This window comes from Phoca vitulina, unplaced genomic scaffold, assembly GCF_004348235.1.
Source record: "Phoca vitulina isolate PV1807 unplaced genomic scaffold, GSC_HSeal_1.0 scaffold41, whole genome shotgun sequence".
In the NCBI taxonomy this organism is placed as follows: Eukaryota; Metazoa; Chordata; class Mammalia; order Carnivora; family Phocidae; genus Phoca; species Phoca vitulina.
In genome coordinates, this window is record NW_022589744.1 from 11,138,365 (window position 1) to 11,158,798 (window position 20,434).

Consider the following 20,434-nt stretch of genomic DNA (forward strand, 5'->3'; position numbering starts at 1 on the left):
CAGGTCTGGGACCACTGCCCTATGTGGAGCTATCAGGGTACCCAAGCACCCGGTTTATAGTCATAGCTCCTGCCCCAAGGTGTGTGCATAGGGCAGGGTCTGACCACAGGGACCTGAGCCCATGGAGATGGGGCCTGCTGTCAATGGGGCTGTGGCAGGCTGGAGTATGGCAGCCATTTTGACCTCATGCCAGGCCCAGGGCCAAAGATCCGTGGTCCTTAACCTCAAGAAGCTCACAGACCAAACCCCCCTTACCCCAACATTTTCAAGCACAGTGGGAGTGCAATAGGGCCACTTCCCTGCCTGGTGCTCTATTCTCTGTGCCTACGAGGCCTAGGTCACACATCACCTTCCTGAGAAGCCCTGAGAAAAAGAATTGGGCCAAACGGCTTCAGCATCCAGGACTCCACAACCCAGAGCGGCCAAAGCAGTACATTTAGGTGAACGGAGGGTCCTGGGGCTCATCGATGCCCCTAGCGCTCCCCATCCACCTGGCTGGCAAAAAGCCTTAGGACATTATTACCCTGTAATTTCTAGCCAGAGGTGGCTAGCTCAGGGCTGGGGAGCAGAAGGTGCCAGGCTCACCCGGCTTTTTGGAAAAGACCAGAAGATAGTGTCAAAGGACCCATGTCGGGTTGCAGGGAACTGATGCCCGAGTTCCAGGGGGGGGGAGTCCCTTGGTCGAGGAGGCCGGGCTGCGCACCCTCGTCAAGTGCAAGGGTGTCTGGAGGGTCTTCTGCCTCGACACTTCCCCACATGGACGCCCTCCGACTCCTCTGGGTTCCCAAGCGCCCTAGGGGTACTCCTTAAAGCAACCCAAACGCTACTGCACCCTTCCGAGGGCGGTCCCCCTCCAGCCACAGCCTTAAGGCACTAAGCGCGCCGCGCACGCGCACCGAGCTCAGCGACAGCCCCACCTCTTGCTTGCCTCGACCCGCCCCTTCCGCCCTCCGGTGGGGGCCAAGCGCGGCTTCCGCCGGAAACCTGGAATCGAGCCGGGAATCTAGCTCTGAAGTTGTTGTGTGGGTGCTGCTACTCCCTCCTCTCGCTTCCCGTTTCCAAATTTAGGTTTTCGCGCGGAACTCTAGCGAGGTCCTGAGACTCCACGCCACCCCCCACATTCCAATTTCGGCAGCAAATTACTGCAGAACCTGAAGCCAGGGAAGGAACCCGTTTCCGGCCTCACCTCCCACACTCTCCTGCCCTTCCACCTGCCCCCTCTGCCGCCCTGACCATGGCCCAGAAGCCGAAGGTAGACCCCCACGTCGGGCGCCTGGGATACCTGCAGGCACTGGTCACGGAATTCCAGGAGACGGAGAGCCAAGGTGAGAGCGGCAGGGTGGGGGGCAAGAGACGGGGCAGGGGTCCGGCCGTGACAGCCGTCCCGGACCTGGCTCCAGCGCCACTTTTTTGCTGCAGACGCCAAGGAGCAAGTACTGGCCAACCTCGCCAACTTCGCCTATGATCCCAATAACTACCAGTATCTGCGGCAGCTGCAGGTCCTTGATTTATTCCTCGATTCCCTGTCGGAGGAGAATGAAACCCTGGTGGAGTTTGCAATTGGTAAGGATGGGGCAGGTCTCCCAGATAACCTGATCTGACTTGGTGAAGTGAGTGAGTTAAAAGTCAGTCACTGGGAAAGGAATCTTTTAGGCAGTCCCTCTGCTGAGAAGGCAGATCTCGATGTCTGCGCCAGCGATGTCTGTGCTACCTCCTCGGTTCACAGTTTGTCCCAGGTCACAGCTAGCTTGAATCGGGTCTGGAACTAATGCCCAGGACTCCCTCTGCATGTCTGCCTTTCCTCCTACTGAGAGATGAGATCATAAATGAGGGAATGGATTGAAGCCACTTGAAGAGGAAAAAGTTTATAGAATGCTATTTTTTTAATCTTTTAAAGATTTTATTTATTTGAGAGAGAGAGAGAGAGCACGAGCAGGGGGAGGGGCAGAGGGAGAGGGAGAAACAGACTGAGTGCGGATCGCATCTCAAGGCTGGATCCCAGGATCCTGGGATCATGACCTGAGCCGAAGTCAGACCCTTAACCAACTGAGCCACGCAGGCACCCCAGAATGCTGTTTTTAAACATCTTTATTGTATTGTAATATCAAGAGAAGTAGAGGTGACTTGGAATGGCTTATAACTCCTGTAGTTGTTATGGTCTAAGACCTGTTGAATTATTCAGTGGACAGATACCTATTTGGCATATACTGTGAGTAAGGTACTGTTCTAAATGCTGGAGAGATGGTGAACAAGTGGAGGAAAGGTCTTTGCCCTCAAGGAACTTACATTCTAGGAGGGGGAGACACATGGTGAGCAAACAAACAAAAAGCTGAGGCTCTTGGGGCACCTGGGTGGCTCAGTCGTTAAGCGTCTGCCTTCGGCTCAGGTCATGATCCCAGGGTCCTGGGATCGAGCCCCGCATCGGACTCCCTGCTCCGCGGGAAGCCTGCTTCTCCCTCTCCCACTCCCCCTGCTTGTGTTCCCTCTCTCGCTGTGTCTCTGTCAAATGAATAAATAAAATCTTAAAAAAAAAAAAAAAAAGGCTGAGGCTCTGAAGGAAGTAAACAGGGTGATGAGATAGAGCAGAGGTGGGGGCTACTTCATTTCCTCCAGCATGTGAAGGCATTCTAGGAAGTGGCACAGCATGGGCAGAGACCCTAAAGCAGAAGGAGCCAGAAAGAAGGCTGATGTGGCAGGCTGTGGGGAGTGAAGCAGAGTGGTACAAAATGAGGCTAGAGAGGTGGGCAGTACCAGAGTTTACATGACTTAGTTCTAGGCCATGGGAAAGAGTTTGGAATTTATTCTGAGGACAAACAAAAATTCTTCTTTCAGCATGCATCTTAAAAAATAACATTTTTCTGGGGGTGCCTGGGTGGCTCAGTGGGTTAAGCATCTGACTCTTGATTTCAGCTCAGGTCATGATCTTGGGATCGTGGGATCGCCCCATGTCAGGTTCCCGAGCTCAATGCGGAGTCAGCTTGAGATGCTCTCTCTCCTCTACCTTTCCCTCTGCTCTTTCCCCTACTTGAGCACATGCTCTCTCTCTAAATAAATTTTTTTTTTCCTAATAAATAAATAAATGAATAAATATTTTCGGGGCGCCTGGGTGGCTCAGGTCATGATCTCAGGGTCCTGGGATCGAGCTCCGTGTCGGGCTCTCTGCTCAGTGGGGAGTCTGCTTCTCCTTCTCCCTCTGCCTGCCGCTCCCCCTGCTTGTGCTCTCTCTGTCAAATAAATAAATAAAATCTTCAAAAAAAAAATTTTCTACACAGTGAAAGGAATCTTATTTACATAGAGAAAGAAACCTTTTATAATTATTCCATTATCACCTAACACCTAGTCAAGCAAATTTTTCTAATAGTTCCCAAAAGGGCATCTAATCTGGTTTTTATGTTCCTTAGATCTCCATCTCTCTTTCTCTCTCTTTTTAAGTGAACTTTGTATTTTATACACACACACACACACACACATATATTTATATATATATATATATTTTTTTTTTTTTAAGATTTTATTTATTTATTTGACAGAGACCCACAGCGAGAGAGGGAACACAAGCAGGGGGAGTGGGAGAGGGAGAAGCAGGCCTCCCGCAGAGCAGAGAGCCCGATGGCGGGGCTCGATCCCATGACCCCGGGACCATGACCCGAGCCGAAGGCAGACGCTTAACGACTGAGCCACCCAGGCGCCCCATATATATATTTTTTTTAAGTAAGCTCTATACCCAGTGTGGGGCTGGAACTCACAACCCTGAGATCAAGAGTCGCGTGCTCTGAGCACCTGGGTGGCTCAGTCAGCTGAACAACGGACTGTTGATTTCATCTCAGGTCATGATCTGAGGGTTGTAAGATGGAGCCCCGTGTCAGGCTCTGTGCTGGGCGTGGAGCCTACTTGAGATTCTTTTTTTTTTCCCTACTTGAGATTCTTGACACCCCCTTCACGCTCTCTCTTGCGCGCACACACACACATTCTCTCTCTCTCTTTAAAAAATAATAAAAAGTCACATGCTCTATTGACTGAGCCAGCCAGGCATTCCCATGAACTTTGTATTTTATTTATTTATTTTTTGAACTTTGTATTTTAGAACAGTTTTAGAAAAATTGCAAGGAGGGATGCCTGGGTGGCTCAGTCGGTTAAGCGTGTGCCTTCGGCCCAGGTTGTGATCATGGGGTCCTGGGATAGAGTCCCACATCAGGCTCCCTGCTCAGCAGGGAGTCTGCTTCTCCCTCTGCTGCTCCCCCTGCTTTTGTGTGCTCTCTCTCTCTCTGGCAAATAAATAAATCTTTAAAAAAAAAGAAAAATTGCAAGGATAATACAGAGTCCCCATATATGCCATACCCAGTTTCTCTATTATTAACCACTTACATGAGTATGATACATTTGTTAGAATTAATAAGCCCAATTTTTTTAAAGATTTTATTTATTTATTCGACAGAGCAAGAGCAAAAGTGGGGAGCGGCAGAGGGAGAGGGAGAAGCAGGCTCCCCACTGAGCAGGGAGCCCAGCATGGGGCTTGATCATAGGACCCTAGGATCACAACCTGAGCCAGCCAGGCACCCTTTGATACATTATTATTAACTAAAGTCCATACTTGATTCATTTCCTTAGTTTTTCCCTAATGCCCTTTTACTATTCCAGGATCCCATCCAGGATACTATATTACTTTTAGTTGTCACATCTTGGGCTCCTCTGGACTGTGCTGGTTTCTTAGACTTACCCTTTTTTGGATGACATTGATGGTTTCAAGGAATGCTGGTCAGGTATTTTGTAGACTGTCCCATAACTGGGATTTGTCTGATGCTTTTCTCTTGATTAGACTGGGTTGTGAGTTTTAGGGGAGGACAGCCACAGAAGTAAGTGCCATTTTCACCACATCATGTCACGGAGCGTGCTGTCAGCATGACTTCTCCCTGTTGATCATGGCCTTGATCACCCGGCTGAGGTGGTATTGGTCAGGTTTCTCCACTGTAAAGTTATTCTCTTCCTCGTCTTTCCATATTGTACTCTTTGGAAGGAAGGCACTACATAAATTATTTATTTTAATCATTAGTAGACTCTTTTCATGACACTAATTCTTGAAGGATCCAGACCAGTTCTGCAGAATTTCCCACCTTCCTAATTGTTTCCTAATTGTCTGGTTGCCTCTTTTTGGTGTCATTTAGCTTGTTCCTCTTTCCCCTTTATTCCTGAAACATAGAAGTTAGATTGGAGGGCTTGATATGATCAACTAACACTTTTTCTTTCTTTCTTCTTTTTTTTTTTTTTTTTTGCGCTGAATAATTCAGGTAGGTGTGTTGTAAAATTTTGAAAGACTATCCAGGCTGGCCCCCACTGTTTGGGGTGCCTGGGGCTACAGTACAAATGGGGGTCATCCCTTTTCACCCCAATAGGTCTCACCCATGTGTGTGGACATCTTGGCTGTATTCATACCTGCCCTGTGGCCACTCCTTGGACTTAGAATCCACCTTGGGAGTCAGGATCCAAGAAAGAGGTCCAGCAGCTGTGGGAGCAGGTTCAGGGCTTAGAGCTCCAGGTATGGGGGAAAGGAGGATGGGCTCTGGGTGGGCTTCCTGGACTCTTCAACCTGTGGAGAGGGCCAGACTGAGGCCCCCTGGAAGATCATTATGCTAAATAAATATTCTAAACCATCAGTCACTTTAAGATTTTCTTCTGTGTAAGTCCTCTGCTCCACAGCTTCTGCCATCTGAATGGTGACAGTCTCCCCTGCGAAGCATAACCTCCACCTAGGAGTGAGAGAGCTCCTGCAACTCAAGCTTTGGACTGGAGAAAACTTGTATAAAAGGAGCAGTCCCCCACAAAAAGTTTTTGCAGGATCAGGAAGGAACTTGCCCAGGGCAAGAGCACTCTAAGAGACCCTGGTCTGCTGAGTGGGAGACTTGGGCTTGGCCTGAGTTCTTGCTCTCCTGGGCAGTTTCCCAGAGTGGGTGACCCGGCCCTGGACCTGGAGCCCACAGTCACAGCTTCTCCTCTTCCTAGCTGATTCTTGTGGACGAGATCCATCTGTCCCTTCTCTGAGACTCACCTTCTCACCTGTGCTTGCCCTACGGTGCAGGACTTTTGTGGGGAGCAGAAGTGGGTGTGTCTCCGTGTCTGTGTCTCCGTGAAGGTACTTTGGCTGGCTGGTCACTTTCTTAGTATCCTTATCACCAGTTTTCCTTTTCCCTGCCACTTTTCCTCATTTTCTCTTCCTCTCCTTCCACCAGCACAAGGCTCCTAATCCCCACAGTAGTCGCTTTCTCAGCTTCGACTCCTCCATGGGATTGTCTGCAGACAGGAGAGTCCCAGTCGTACTTAGATGCATATCTTGTTACTGCTGTCATTTCCTTCTCCTGTTGCCGGCCCTGAATGGGAAACACTGTCCGGTGCTTTTTCGGCTAACAGGCTCTGTGCTGTGCTTTGTAGCTTTGACTCTTTCATCTCTGGTCGCGGGCCTGAAATTGTATCTCCATGAGGGCAGAGCTCAGCTTTGCTTATCTCTGGGGAAGAGGAGGGAAGGGCCCAGAAGGTGCAGAGTACGGGCCATGACTTGGCGCTGTAGCCCTGAGTGGGATTGGTTCTGGAGGAACGGCAGAGAGGAGAGCTGGTTTAGATTGCCTCAGGCTCACAGAACTAAAACCAGTGTCTGTTGGTTGGCAAGGAGCATAGTGAGTTTGATAAGAGCTGGGCTTTAGGGCCAGGCAGGTCTGGGTTCAAGTCCTTGCTCTCCCACCTAACTCTGGGCACGTGATTTCCTTTCTCCCATCATCTGTCAGGTGGGGCATCTGCCTCACAGAATTGTTGAGGGAATTAAATGCAAAGTGTCTGCAGCTGCAGGATCCCCTAGGCCTCCACCCAAGGGCCTGGTGTCCGGGCCCTTTTGAGGATAAACAGTTCCCTCATCTCCCAAAGAGGTGAGGTGGGATGGCATGCTGTCCTTCAAGAGAACCACTGCAGCTAGGCCCCTGGTTACAGAGCTGGTGCTCTGGGGCTTCGAAGGACTTGTAGTAATAGCGAGCACTTACGGAGCACCCTCTCCTGGCACACACAGCCAGCGTGCCAGCTACTGGCTTCTGTGCTTTGTCACCTTTGACCCTGAGACACACTAAAAGTAGGTGTGCTCAGAACCTCTATTTTCCATAAGGAGTCTGAGGCTTAGGAAGGATCAGCGGGTTGGCCAGAGGTTTGAAGAGTGCCAGCCTGGGACAGAAACCCAAGGCTGTCAGATTTTAGAAGAGAACAGAGGAATTCCCCATTCCTAGGATGATGGACTGTGAAAGCTCGAAAGGCACTGCAAACCCTTCGTTTCACTGATGAGGAAACTGAGGCGTAGGCTACCCCCCCTCAGCTGGTTAGTGGCAGGTGAGGGTCAGAATGCAGGCTTCCTTCTGTCCGTCCGTCCTTGCAGCCCAGCACGATCCAGGCATCCTTCCTCCAGGTGGTGCTGATGCGTTTAGCTCTGAGATAAGACCTCTCCTGTCAGGCGGCTCCGCGTGCCCTGAGGGCTGAAAGCTGCTGCAGTCACTCACCACTGGTGAGCTGGCGTGCCTGACTGTTGACTTTCTGTGGGGGCCATCTTCCTGTGACCCCTCAGACACCCTGGGCGGGATAACTGCAGCCTTCAAGAAGAATCTGGTTACAGCGATTGCTGATAACATGCAGGGCTTTTGGAGTTTCTGTACCTTTCCCTTTTTTGGCCTTTTCTTTTGTGGATTTGCCCATTTAGAACAATTGTAGAGCTATTTTATTTACCCTTTGGTTGTCGCCCTGCAAGGGCTCTGAATGTGTTACCAACCACAAGGCCAGTAGTTCTAAAGCCCTCTTTACTTGTGAGGAAACAACTCCTCAGTGAGGTTAGGTCTGTTGCCTGAGGCTCCCACTGTTAGTGATGACTGGAGCCAGGAATTTACCCATTCTGCCTGGATCCGAATTCTGTGCCCAGGGGCCCCAGCTGGCAGAGCCAAGGCTCAAACTCCAGAGTATCATCTTTCCTTGTTCTTTCTTTCCACCACACCTTACACTTCCACACTATCCTTGAGGTGCTTCTGGTGGGAAGTCATCCCTGCTCCTACTGGTGGTGCTCACAGTCCAGGCCACATTTGATTGGCGACTAAGGGTACCTGCCACTGGGAGGCCGTACTGGTTGGCCCTTGTTTGGGGTGGGGGATGGGAGTGGCAGAATTATGGAGGACCAGATAAAAAGACAGGATCTCAGTAAATACCCAAATGAGTGAAAGAATTTGGGGCTCTTGCTCCAAATAAAAACTCAGACAGCCTTTGGCATTAATTTGGGAATGTTTGCCCAAAGCACTATTGGTTGACTCTCAGGTGTTCTGTATGCAGCCTATGTGTCTATCCTAGATGCTGTATGGAGATAGAATGGAACCAGGAGAGAACTCTCTGCCTCCATGAAAACTGGTTGAACCCTAGGATATCACAGGATACTTGGCAGTTTTGTTACTAAAACAGGGTTCAAGTAGGTGGCCTCCCAGAATCCATATTAAATTGTTTTCCTGTGTTCTATTTCCTGCAATACATGTAGTTGCCACTAGATGGTGGTGGTGCTTAGAAAAAGGCTGGTAGATAAATCCTCAGCGGTCTCTGGAAAACATTATTTAATATAATTGAAGATAGGCACACCCCATGAGCCAGCAGTTACATTCACAGGGTTAGGGCACATGCACATCCAGACACATGTGCAAAAATGTCACTACCAGCATTATTTGTAGCAGTCCCAAACTTAAAACAGTCAGTAATAGAATGGATACTGACATTGTGGGATGTTCATACTCCTTACTTAGCAAGGTAAATAAACAATCTGTAGCTACATGCAAATGATGTTAGACACATGATATATACAATGTAACTCTGTTTACATAAAAGTCCAAAAATAGGCAGAAGTGAATTATAGTATTAGCATAGGGATATATATGTTGTCAAAAAAATTTTTTTAAAGATTTTATTTATTAGAGAGTGTGAACAGGGGGAGAAGCAGAGGAGAGGGATAAGCAGACTCTGCTGAGCACGGAGCCCGACACAGGGCTCAGTCCCAGGACCCCAAGATCATGACCTGAGCCGAAATCAGGAGTCGGATGCTTAACCAACTGAGCCACCCAGGTGCCCCTAAAATTATTTTTTATTAAAAATTTAAAGGTTTGGGGTGCCTGGGTGGCTCAGTCGTTAAGCATCTGCCTTCTGCTCAGGTCATGATCCCAGGGTCCTGGGATCGAGCCCCGCATCGGGCTCACTGCTCCTCGGGAAGCCTGCTTCTCCCTCTCCCACTCCCCCTGCTTGTGTTCCCTCTCTCACTGTGTCTCTCTCTGTCAAATAAATAAAATCTTTAAAGAAAAAAAAAGAATAGAGGACTTTGTTTAAAAAATTTCTTTAAAGTTTCTGCTTGTTGGGCGCCTGGGTGGCTCAGTCTTTAAGCATCTGCCTTTGGCTCAGGTCATGATCCCAGGGTCCTGGGATCAAGTTCCGCATCGGGCTCCCTGCTCGGCAGGAAGCCTGCTTCTCCCTCTCCCACTCCCCCTTCTTGTGTTCCTGCTGTTGCTATCTCTCTCTCTCTCAAATAAATAAATAAAACCTTTAAAAAAAAAAGTTTCTGCTTGTTAATTAGAAACTATTAAATGTTTTTAAGATTTTATTTGTTTGAGAGAGAGAGCACTAGAGAAAGAGAACAAGCATGAGTCAGGGGCAGAGGGAGAAGAGAAGCAGACTCCCCGCTGAGCAAGGAGCCAGATGCAGGACTCGATCCCAGGACCCTGGGATCATGACCTGAGTCTAAGGCAAATGCTTAACTGATTGAGCCACTTCCCACCCCGAGGAATTCCTTTTTAAGCAGAATGATGTCTGACCCCAGGAGCCTAACTCATCAGAGAAGGAGGTATAGGGAAGCCCCAGAGTATGGAGGATGGAGCAAGAGCTCTATGGTGGGCAGATCTAGTTAGAATCCCAGTACTGCCACTGAGGAACCAGGTGACTGGAGCAAGCGATTCAGTTTCTCTAAGCCTCGGTTTCGTCATCAGTAAAATGGGGGAGAGAATTAAATAATGTGATTAAGCATCGTCCCCTTCCCAGCACACAGTAGATGTGGACCAACCATATATACACCTGTTTATAGCCCCAGAGGCTGGCCCAGGGCCCATACCTGCAACCCACAGGTACAGAAGAGGACTGACACATACAGGTAGGGTTTAGCAATGAGAATGCAAATGCCTACGTAAGCGGCACCAAGGTCAAGAACAAAAATAATGTCAGCAATCCAAAAGCCTGTCTGTGTCCCTTCCTTATCCAATTCTCTTTCCTATCAGAGGTGAACACCTTCCTGACTTATAACAATTTAATAATTTCTGGGGTGCCTGGGTGGCTCAGCCGGTAGAGCATGCACCTCTTCATCTCAGGGTCGTGAGTTCGAGCCCCACGTTGAGCATACAGTTAACTTAAAAAAAAAGAAAAAAAAGAAAAAGAATTCCTCAGCTATCCATCTGCGGCAGGATTCCCCTTATAGAAAGGAGGTGATGTCAGTGTTCTCACCCCACTGCTCCCTTCCACACTAGCTGGAGCAGGGCAGCCAGCCTCTGCCATTCCTCCCAGACTTGCAGAGACCAGTTCCCCTTCCTCTGAGTTACAGGCACGAGCACACCTTGTCTGTGTGTGTATGTGTTCATTTATGTGAATACATGATTGAGTCACCTGGTAGAGAATTCAGAAGGGTGTGTAGTGAATGATAACTCCCTCTGTAGCCTTTCTGGAAGCAACCATTGTTACTAGTTTCTTTTCTATCCTCCCAGAGATATTTTCAGGATTTACAGACAAATCTGTATATATTTACATGTATACCTTTTTGCAGGTTCCACATGTGTGGTATTATATGTATATTCTGCTTTTTATTTTTTTTAACTTAGCATCATGTCTTGGTGCACTTGCAGTATCCGCCTACAAAGAGTTGCCTCATTCTTTGCAAATGCTGCATGCCATTCCCTGGCACCCGGGGACTGGTGTTCAGCCACCGCTTAGGGATGGACATTCAGGTTGTTTCCCTCTGCTCCCCGAGCAGTGCTGCTGTGGATAACCTTATGTGTATACCATTTCTCCCCTGTAAGGGTATACCGGTAGCATACATTCCCAGAAGTGAAATACAGGTCAGAAGTATGAAAAGCCATGTTTTCTCTTCTTTTGATTTAATTTGATGTTTGTTATGATGGGAGACATTCATGAGTTTAAGTCAAAACTTGTATACAGGGTATTTTGAGAGAAGTCTCACTTCTATCCCTATCCCTTTCACCCTGTTCGCCTCCTTTTTATAGATGCTAAAGTAAAACCCAAGAACAAATAGTCTCAAATGAAGATTTTTGTCTGGGATGGGCTGCAGCCAGCTCAGTGCCCTGGGGTGGCTGAGTCATCAGATGGAATAAAGTCTTGGGCCGCTCTCTCCTAGGGCTTGCCCAGCCCCCAGCCGCTAGCTAAGCACTTATGGGCATGACCTCATTTAATCCCCAGAACAATCCTTAGACCCTCCTGTCTCAGCAGCAGTGCCCTACTTGCTGTGTGATCTGAGGTCACCTACCTGACCTCTCTGAGCCTCCAGCTTTCTCATCCTCGGTTGTACTTGGGGTTTTCTCTTTTGCCTCTCCTGGGAATTTCAGTGGTTCCCTGTGCCTAGAAGGACCCAGGTTTTGCCCCTTGTTCTCTTTGTGTCTTGTCTGGTTTCTCCAAAACACGTTCATCAGCCAGTCAGAACTTGTTCTTTCTGTTTGGTAACCGTGGTTTAAGATGCCATGCGATCAACATATGGTGAAGTGCACATATCTTCTGTCAATTTGACAATTCTTTTTCTTGACCTTTTTTTTTCTTTTTAAGTTTTTATTTAAATTCCAGTAGTTAACATACAGTGTAATATTAGTTTCAGATGTATGATACAGTGATTCAGCACTTCGATACAACACACAGTGCTGTTTGATGGATTTTTAAATTCATTAAGGTATATGTACATCTATGTAATCAGCACTAAAATCAAGATACAGAATATTTCCATCTCCCCCAGAAAGGTCCCTCCATGGACCCTCTCCCAGTTAGTGTCTTCTACCCCCAGGTAACCACTATTCTAACCCATGGGTTTTACCTGTTCTGTTGTTGTTTTAAGATTTTATTTTGGTGGATGATGGAGCATGGAGCCTGCTTAAGATTCTCTCTCCCTCTTGCCCCTCCCCCTTATGCTCTTGCACATGAAAGTGCACGCCCTCTCTCTGTCTCTCAAAAAAAAAAAGTTTTTATTTTTAAGTAATCTCCACACCCAATGTGGGGCTTGAACTCACGACATGACCCCAATCAAGATTTGCTCGCTCCACCAACTGAGCCAGCCAGGTGCCCCTGTTTTGTCTGTTCTTGTGCTTCATCTAAGTGGGATCACACAGGATGTACTCCTGTGTCTGGTTTCTTTCACTGGGTGTTTCTGAGATTCATCCAGATTGTTACATCGTCATTAGCTCACGTCTTTGTATGAGTGTGCCACGATTTTTTCATCCGGTTCACGTGGTAATGGAGATTCATTTCTAGTGTAGAGCCTTTATGAATAGAGCTGTTATGAATGTTTGTACGCAAGTGTTCTCGCGTACATAGGTACTCCTTTCTCTCAGGTTCAGGTAGAAGTAGAATTGCTGAGTCAGAGGGTAGGTGTATGTTTGACTTTAGTAGAAGCAGCCATGTACTTTTCCAACCCAATGATAGCGTGTGAGACTCCTGGCCACCGGCACATGAGAATTCCAGCAGCCCCACCGCCCACCAGCACTTAGTCTTGTCAGTCTGTTTGTTTTAGCCATTACAGTAGGTGTGTGGAGACATCGGATCGTGGTTTGAATTTTCATTTCTCTGAGAAGTAGTGACGAGCACACTGTATGCATTGCTCGTATTGTGCAGAGTTTATTTAAGTCTCTGCTCATTTTTACATCGTGTTCATTTTTTCTTGATAGGCATTAATATATATTCTTTATGTATTCTGGAAGGAGTCCTCTTTCAGATAGTTTATTAATATTTTCTCCTTTTGTCTTTTTACTTTTTTTAATGGTGTCATTTGGTGAGTTTCACTTTCTAAATGGAATTTAGCTTTAGGGGTGCCTGGGTGGCTCAGTCGGTTAAGCGACAGGTGCCTTTGGCGCCGGTCATGATCTCAGGATCTTGGGCTCCCTGCTCAGTGGGGAGCCTGCTTCTCCCTCTCCCTCTGCCTGCCACTCCCCCTGCTTGTACTCTTTCTCTGTGTCAAATCAATCAATCAATCAATCTTAAATGAAATTTAGCTTTAAAAAAGAAAATCCTTTTCCGGGGCAGCCAGGTGGCTCAGTCAGTTAAGTGGCCGGCTCTTGATTTTGGCTCAGGTCATGATCTCAGGGTTCTGGGATCAAGCCCCAGGTCCGGCTCCGTGCTCAGTGGAGTCGGCTTGAGGTTCTCTCTCTTCCTCTCCCTTTGCCCCTTCTTCTGCTCATGCGCACGCACTCTCTCACTCGCTCTGAAATGAGGGAGTCTTTAAAAAAATCCTTTTCCTGGGGCGCCTGGGTGGCTCAGTCGTTAAGCATCTGCCTTCGGCTCAAGTCATGATCCCAGGGTCCTGGGATCGAGCCCCGCGTTGGGCTCCCTGCTCAGCAGGAAGCCTGCTTCTCCCTCTCCCACTACCCCCTGCTTGTGTTCCCTCTCTCGCCGTGTCTCTCTCTGTCAAATAAATAAATAAAATCTTTAAAAAATAAAAATTAAAAATATCCCTTTCCTGCTTATAAAAATAACACTTTTTTTTTTTTATCATGACCTGGGCCGAAGGCAGCTGCCCAACCAACTGAGCCACCCAGGTGTCCCTAAAAATAACATTTTCTACCCTGTTTCCTCTCCACAGAAAACAAAAAAACAAAACACAGAACAAACAAACAACATTTTTGTGGAGGTAAACTTAGAAAATGAAATAAAAATGACTCCTAACCCTGCTGCACAGAGATAAGCATTATTAACCTTTTGCTCTGTTTCCAGCTTGTCTTTTGTTAACTTGTCTGTCCATTTATTGAGCATCTGCTGTATGCCAGGCTGAGGTGACCAATTGAGATAAGACAAATTCCCCCTCTGGTGGGAGTTGTGGTTTAGTGGGGGACCTTCAGTTAACCTGACAAATAACTTAGGTGTGGGGCGCCTGGGTGGCTCAGTCGTTAAGCGTCTGCTTTTCACTCAGGTCATGATCCCAGGGTCCTGGGATCGAGCCCCGCATCGGGCTCCCTGCTTGGCGGGAAGCCTGCTTCTCCATCTCCCACTCCCCCTGCTGTGTTCTTGTTCTCACTGTGTCTCTCTCTGTCAAATAAATAAATAAAATCTTTTTTAAAAAAAAACAAAAAACAAATAACTTAGGTGTGAAGAGGAGACACAATGGAGGTGAGGAGAGGGCGCTGGGGAAAGGGGCTGAGGGCAGTTGCGGAAGGCTCTCAGAAGAGGTGACATCTTGCCGGGCTTACTTGTTCATTGCAGTTTTATTGTATATACAATTTGATGACGTTTTTTCCTCCTTAACCTGATGTTGCAAGCATTTAAGCATTTTCCCATATTAAATACTCTTTGAAAACATGATTTTTAAGAATTATAGACTTTCCCATCATGCAGACATACTGAACTGGATCCAACCACCTTGTTGTTCTTGCTGGGCATTATTTAGGAAGCTTCCAGTTTTTGTGTTCCTCTTTTCCTACAGCCCTCCTTCCTTCTTCAGGACAGGCTCACAGAGGTAGACTCGGGAGGGAGAGCTCAATTAGCTGTGGCCTTGGCTTCTCATGGGTCCTCTGGATCCATTTTGGGTGCTTCCATTCAGACTCCTTGCCCCCTGAAGCCCTTCTCTTTCCAAGCACTCACTCTTGTTTCCCACTCTGAGGATCGCTGCCAGCAAGGCAGAGGGGCTTCAAGAATGCCCTGTGGTTGGGTCCCAGGCAGTGGCAAGCTCTGGCAGGCACAGAATCCATCCTTGGAGACTTCCTAGGTCTACAAATAGGGAGCAGATGGGGCCAGCTGTCCGGAGGCCTCCTCCTGCCTTCACCCTCCAACAGATGCCATCTGATTATCCCCTGGCCTGGGTGGCAATGTCCCGCCCAGGCACATCCCTGTGTGATGATGACTCACTGGCCAAGGGTGACTCAAACTTCATCTTATCATACTTTACAGCAGAGATAAATCTCATCCCTTGCCCCCAGTCAATTAACCTACAGTGTGGGTAGGAGGCTGGTTCACTGCTGGTAGTTAAGAAAAGATGGTGTAGATGTGTCCGGGAAGCCAGAGGCCTGCCAGAGCATTGCCACTTGTCCCATGACTGTGGCATAGGGCTTCCCATCTTCTGGGACTTCGGGCGACTTACTCAACCGCCTCAGCTTCCACTAAAATCGGGGCGATAGTAACACTTCATGGAGTTCAGTCATGTTCCCAGCACGTGTCCAGTGAGTGTCCACAGTTGCAGGTCCTGGGATACAGAGGTAAACCAGAGAGCAGGGCCTTGCCTTATGATGTCCAGTGACAGGGACAGAGCAAGTAGGGAAGGCAGTCAACAGGATGCTCCAGGATGTGCTGAGGACTCCACGGGGGTGAATGGGTGCTGAGGTGGTATCAGCATGTCAGGCCTCTGCGTGTCACCTCTCTGTCAGAGTGCCTTATCTCCCTTGCCTCGTGATTCCAGGAGTGCCCCTCAGCTCCTTCCTTCCCTCAGAGGTGCTCTGAGCCACAACTTGGATCCCAGAACTGCAGAAGTCCATGGTAGGCGACATCTGAGGGACCAACCATCCAGACCCCAGCTCTCTGCAGTTCAACCCTTTTCCCCAGCTCACCGCTCTACAGCCCTTCCAACAAGTATTTGTGGAGTTCTTCTTGCACCAGGCACCAAGGACCGGGTGGGAATAAGACGGCCACGGTCTTGACCTCAAGGCATCTGCCTTCTAGTGGGGCTTGGCAGCTAGTGAGCAAGAAGACAAATCTGCCAGGGTGGTTTCTTGGGGTTCTAAGCATATGAAGAAAATGGCATGCAGGGATGAGGGGAGTGCCCTGGACGTGGTGGGGAGTGGGGTGTTCCAGGGGAACCTTACTGGTGAGGGAGCAGTGAGGTTTGGATACCAGCAAAAGGGAGGCAGCATGTGAAAATCTGGGGCCAAAAGGTCCAAGGGCTGAGGCTGGGAGTGACAGAGAAGGACCACACCAGATGGTGAAGACCTCAAAGGGGAATTTGGATTTTCTTCTGAACGCAGGGAGAAGTCCGTAGAGGCTGAAGGGATAAAACTTTTAAAAATATTTCCCTATAGCAGGACTCAAACTGACCCAGGTACTGTGAGGGAGGGGGTGGTAGTGCCGGCCCCGGGCAGACTCCTGCCCCTGGAAGAGACATGTCCCTGCCGGCCCCCACCTGTCCCCCCTTGCTCTAGCGTTTTAATAAATTACACTGCATCCATAAGGTAGTGCGCTGCACAGCCATTAAATGATGCCATGGTTAAAAAAATAAAAAATAAATGATGCAACGGTTGTAGATATGTTGGCCTGGAAAGATGTTCACAATCCATTGCTGAGTGAAAAAAGCTGGCTTACAAAACAGGAAAGGATCACATTTTTATTAAATGTTTATATATATTCATATATTTTGAAGTTGAGGAAGGAAAAGCAAATGTTGGATGGTAGGATTAAGATGGTTTATAATTTGGCTTCTAGTATTTTTAACAGCTTTATTGAGATAATTGATATATAATAAGTTGTACATCTTTAAAGGATACAGTTTGATAAGTTTTGGCATGTATACATCTGTGAAATCATCACCTTACCTATGCTTTTTAATTTTTTTTTAAAGATTTTATATATTCATTTGATAGAGACAGTGAGAGAGGGAACACAAGCAGGGGGAGTGGGAGAGGGAGAAGCAGGCTTCCTGCCGAGCAGGGAGCCCGATGCAGGGGCTCAATCCCAGGACCCTGGGATCATGACCTGAGCCGAAGGCAGATGCTTAACGACTGAGCCACCCAGGTGCCCCTGTTTTTTAATTCTGTAAAGTGATATATCATGGGTTTTATTTTTTGTTTGGTTGGGGGTTTTTTTAGTTTGTTTTTTGGTTTTGCTTTTAAAAAAAAAAAAAAGAGGAAAGCATATCAACCATTGAACTGGCTGACCCAAGGAGGAAAGGGATTGGTACCCACTTCCTGAAGGCTAGGCTGTGGCAGGCAGGCCTTCAGGAGCCTTGAAGGGATGGATACCAGAATGGACTTTGGATCCCTTGTTCCTGGGACAAAGTGGGCAGAGAGGAGCTGGGAGGGGAGGTGGGAGGATACGCAGGCCTGAGGCACCCAGTCTCCCCTTGTTCTTCCCCAGGAGGCCTCTGCAACCTGTGCCCAGACAGGGCCAACAAGGAGCACATCCTGCAGACAGGGGGCATCCCGCTCATCATCAACTGCCTGTCCAGTCCCAACGAGGAGACCGTGCTATCTGCTGTCACCACGATCATGTACCTGAGCTCACCAGGGTCTGGCTCCCACCCTGAGCTAACCACCATGCCCGTGGTCCAGTGCATGCTGCGCTTCTCTCTCTCGGCCAACACGAGGCTCCGGAACCTGGCCCAGATCTTCCTGGAAGACTTCTGTTCCCCAAGCCAGGTGGCAGAAGCCCGCACCTGGAGGGCTCACTCTGCCCTGGGTATCCCACTGCCAAGGACTGAGGCCCCACAGCAGCCCTGATCCAGGGAGACCTCATAGCCATGATACCCTGACTGCTAGAGAGAAGGCCACAATCCTAGTTGGGGCTCAGGGAGCAGGAGCAGCCTGGCTTCCACTGAGCATGTTCTCCCCAAAAGGTGTCCTTTCAGCTATTTTAAAGGTGAGTTTGCTCAGCGTGACAGGTATTTACACTGTGGTGAGGGGCATTGAGAGAAGAGGCCAGACTGAGACACATGGAGGAGAGCAAAGGCAATGCCATTTCCATAGGTTGGCACTCTCAACCAGCTGAAGGTCAAGCTCCTGCCTCCTGCCCCCACCCCCAGCGCCCCACTGCCAGGCTGTCAACCTCCTGTGAGCAGCAGCTGGGACCCTAGATTCAGAGGCTTTATTTTTTTTTATTTTTTTTATTTTTTAAAGATTTTATTTATTTATTTGAAGAGAGAGACAAAGCGAGAGAGGGAACACAAGCAGGGGGAGTGGCAGAGGGAGAAGCAGGCTTCCCGCCGAGCAGGGAGCCTGATGCGGGGCTCGATCCCAGGACCCTGGGATCACGACCCGAGCCGAAGGCAGACGCTTAACGACTGAGCCACCCAGGCGCCCCCAGAGGCTTTAGAGAAATGAGAAGCCAGCTCAGGGCCCTGGGAAGGTGTCATGCCCACTCCAGTGCCCCTACTCTTTAGTGATACAGCCCACAGACTGTTAAGGTAGCCATCAGGCATTAAGACATGAGGGTGAGGACACGTCAGGATACAGGCATAAACCCTTGAAGCTATGTACTCTTCCCTCACCACCCCATGGCCCCAGCCTGAAAGTCCTGGTCCTCCTCTGCCATCAGGGTTGGGTTAGTGAGGGGGGTGTCCCTGCCCCTAGAAGTGAGTCTCAGACAAAAGGGCTTCAGGAATGCAAGAGTGGTGCTCAAGGGAGACAGAGGACCAGAGAATGACAGAAGTGTGTGGCTTGGAGGCCACAGTGTACACTGGTCAGCACAGGGGAAACAGTATGGGACCCCCATGGAAAGTTGGGGTTCAGGAGCAATGGGGAGCTTCCTGGCCTCCCTCCTGCACTCCCTCAAGGTTGACCTCTAACATGGCCAAGGAAAAGCAGATGCAAGAGAGATAGTGTCTGTGGTTGTAGAGGTGGGGCAGGTTCTGGAGCCACTGGACTAAGGACACGAGGAGGAGAAAGCCCATCAGCCTGTATTCCGACTGCCCCTCCTAGGGCTCCTGGCCCTTTACTTTCCTGAATAAAGGGCCTTTAAAGAGTGGTGAGCCAAAGTGTTTTATTAAAAAGGTTCCTGAGTGATTTTCCCACCGTTTCCTGGCCAGCCATCTTGTTGGGTTCCAGGTGGCTGGCTTTTGAGAACGGAGGTTACTGTGTCCCCCTGCTCCGTGGTGCTGGGGGCCACCTCCGCGACACTGCCCTGCCATTCAGCTCTGCTGGGGTTCCCTGCTGGCCTGCCTTCCCTTCCTTCAGCTACTATCCACTGTTCTGTCCCCCTGCTTGCTTTCTATGATCTCCCTCCAGTTGTCACTCCAGGAGAGCAGCCGTCTCCTCGTTGGGGGTAGGGCTAGGTGCTGGTTGTGGCAGCAGGTGAACAAGATGTGCTCCCAGCTTGGGTTCTCCTCTTGGCCTGGGACAGGATGTGGGAGAAAGGCAGTGAGATGCAGTCAGTAATCTAGTTATTTTACTCCCTCTCCCTAATCCCAGCAGGCCAGATGCCTGGAAGGTTGCCAGAAAAACAGGTCTAACCTCGAATGGTGTCCTTGTCATCAATGAGCAGGTCCCCCAAGACCACCGTCTTGTCCCTCGTCAGGATAATGCGCTCCACAAACTGGGGCCCCAGGTGATTCTCCACCCAGCGGTACTGAGGTGAGGACACAGGTCTGTCAGTAGGGCCAGTGAGTAAATAGGTGGGAATGGGGTCTCCAGCCTTTGAGAGATGCTGCTCCCCTCCCCCCCACACACACTTTCTGTGTTTAAGTTCTGCTGGTTTATTTTAAACATCAGAACTTAGGAAGCCGTTTGCTATGAAGGGCTGGGGTAACCGCACCTTCTCACCCACACAGTGTTCATACTTCAGCAGAGGGCTGGAGCAGATGAAGACCTCCGTGCTGCGTGGAAGGGGCATGGGTTAGGGTGGTACCCGCCCTTACTCCACCGCCCCTCCCTCTCTGCCCTTCCTCACTCCTGCATGTTGTTCATCTCCTGCATGGCTTCCAAGGCTCCTGGGATAGGCTCCAAGTCTAGGAAAAAGCCTGGGGCTTCATACACACTGGCCACTTTGTCCTGAAAGATACCGTGTTCTTGTCCCAGCTTCTGCCTCCAGCAGATCTAGCCCCAGGGAGGACTCTCAAAGTAAGATTCCTGGGGGACCCATCCCCAAATCAGAGCCACAGGGAGGGGATTTTATATAGGGGGAAGCATTCTTCCAGACTTTCTTGTCCAGAGTGAACAATGGATTCTGTTAAACAGAAAGGGGGTGTCTCTGAAAATGGAGCAGAGGCAGTCTTGCCCAAGGGGAGGGCTCCCATTCCTAGGAGCCCTGTGCGGTCGGGCTACCTGCTTCTGGGGACACTGTGGGGCTAGGGTGCCCTGCTTCCGGAGACACTGGGGGGTCGGGGCACCTGGCTCCCGGGGAAACTGTGGGGTCTGGGCTCCCGCTCCTGGCGACAATGTGGGGTCCAGGCTCCTGGAGACACTGTGTGGTCGGGGCACCTGGCTCCCCGGCTCTCTGTGGGGTC

At 49.3% G+C, this 20,434-nt stretch overlaps 2 protein-coding genes across 3 annotated transcripts in view; one reads left to right on the forward strand and one right to left on the reverse strand.

Annotated features, from left to right (window-relative positions):
- The first annotated feature begins 991 nt into the window (after positions 1-991).
- On the forward strand, positions 992-18,125 carry ARMC7 (armadillo repeat containing 7). Of its 2 annotated transcripts, none has more exons than XM_032429896.1 (3): positions 992-1,325; positions 1,420-1,563; positions 17,353-18,125. In XM_032429896.1, the coding sequence occupies exons 1-3, from the start codon at positions 1,235-1,237 to the stop codon at positions 17,712-17,714; spliced, it is 597 nt and encodes a 198-aa protein (XP_032285787.1). In that variant the 5' UTR covers positions 992-1,234; the 3' UTR covers positions 17,715-18,125. The 2 variants fall into 2 exon arrangements, with proteins under 2 accessions (XP_032285787.1, XP_032285788.1); XM_032429897.1 differs by having other exon boundaries at positions 1,420-1,499; positions 17,353-17,493.
- Positions 18,126-18,354: 229 nt separating this feature from the next.
- Positions 18,355-20,434, reverse strand: part of NT5C (5', 3'-nucleotidase, cytosolic) — a 2,476-nt gene continuing 396 nt past the window's right edge. Inside the window, exons 2-5 of the mRNA XM_032429588.1 lie at positions 19,879-19,979; positions 19,744-19,804; positions 19,443-19,557; positions 18,355-19,323 (exon numbers count right to left, since the gene is read on the reverse strand). Coding sequence (XP_032285479.1) covers positions 19,163-19,323; positions 19,443-19,557; positions 19,744-19,804; positions 19,879-19,979 — 438 coding nt within the window. The 3' untranslated portion in view covers positions 18,355-19,162. The remainder of the gene's footprint in view (positions 19,324-19,442; positions 19,558-19,743; positions 19,805-19,878; positions 19,980-20,434) is intronic.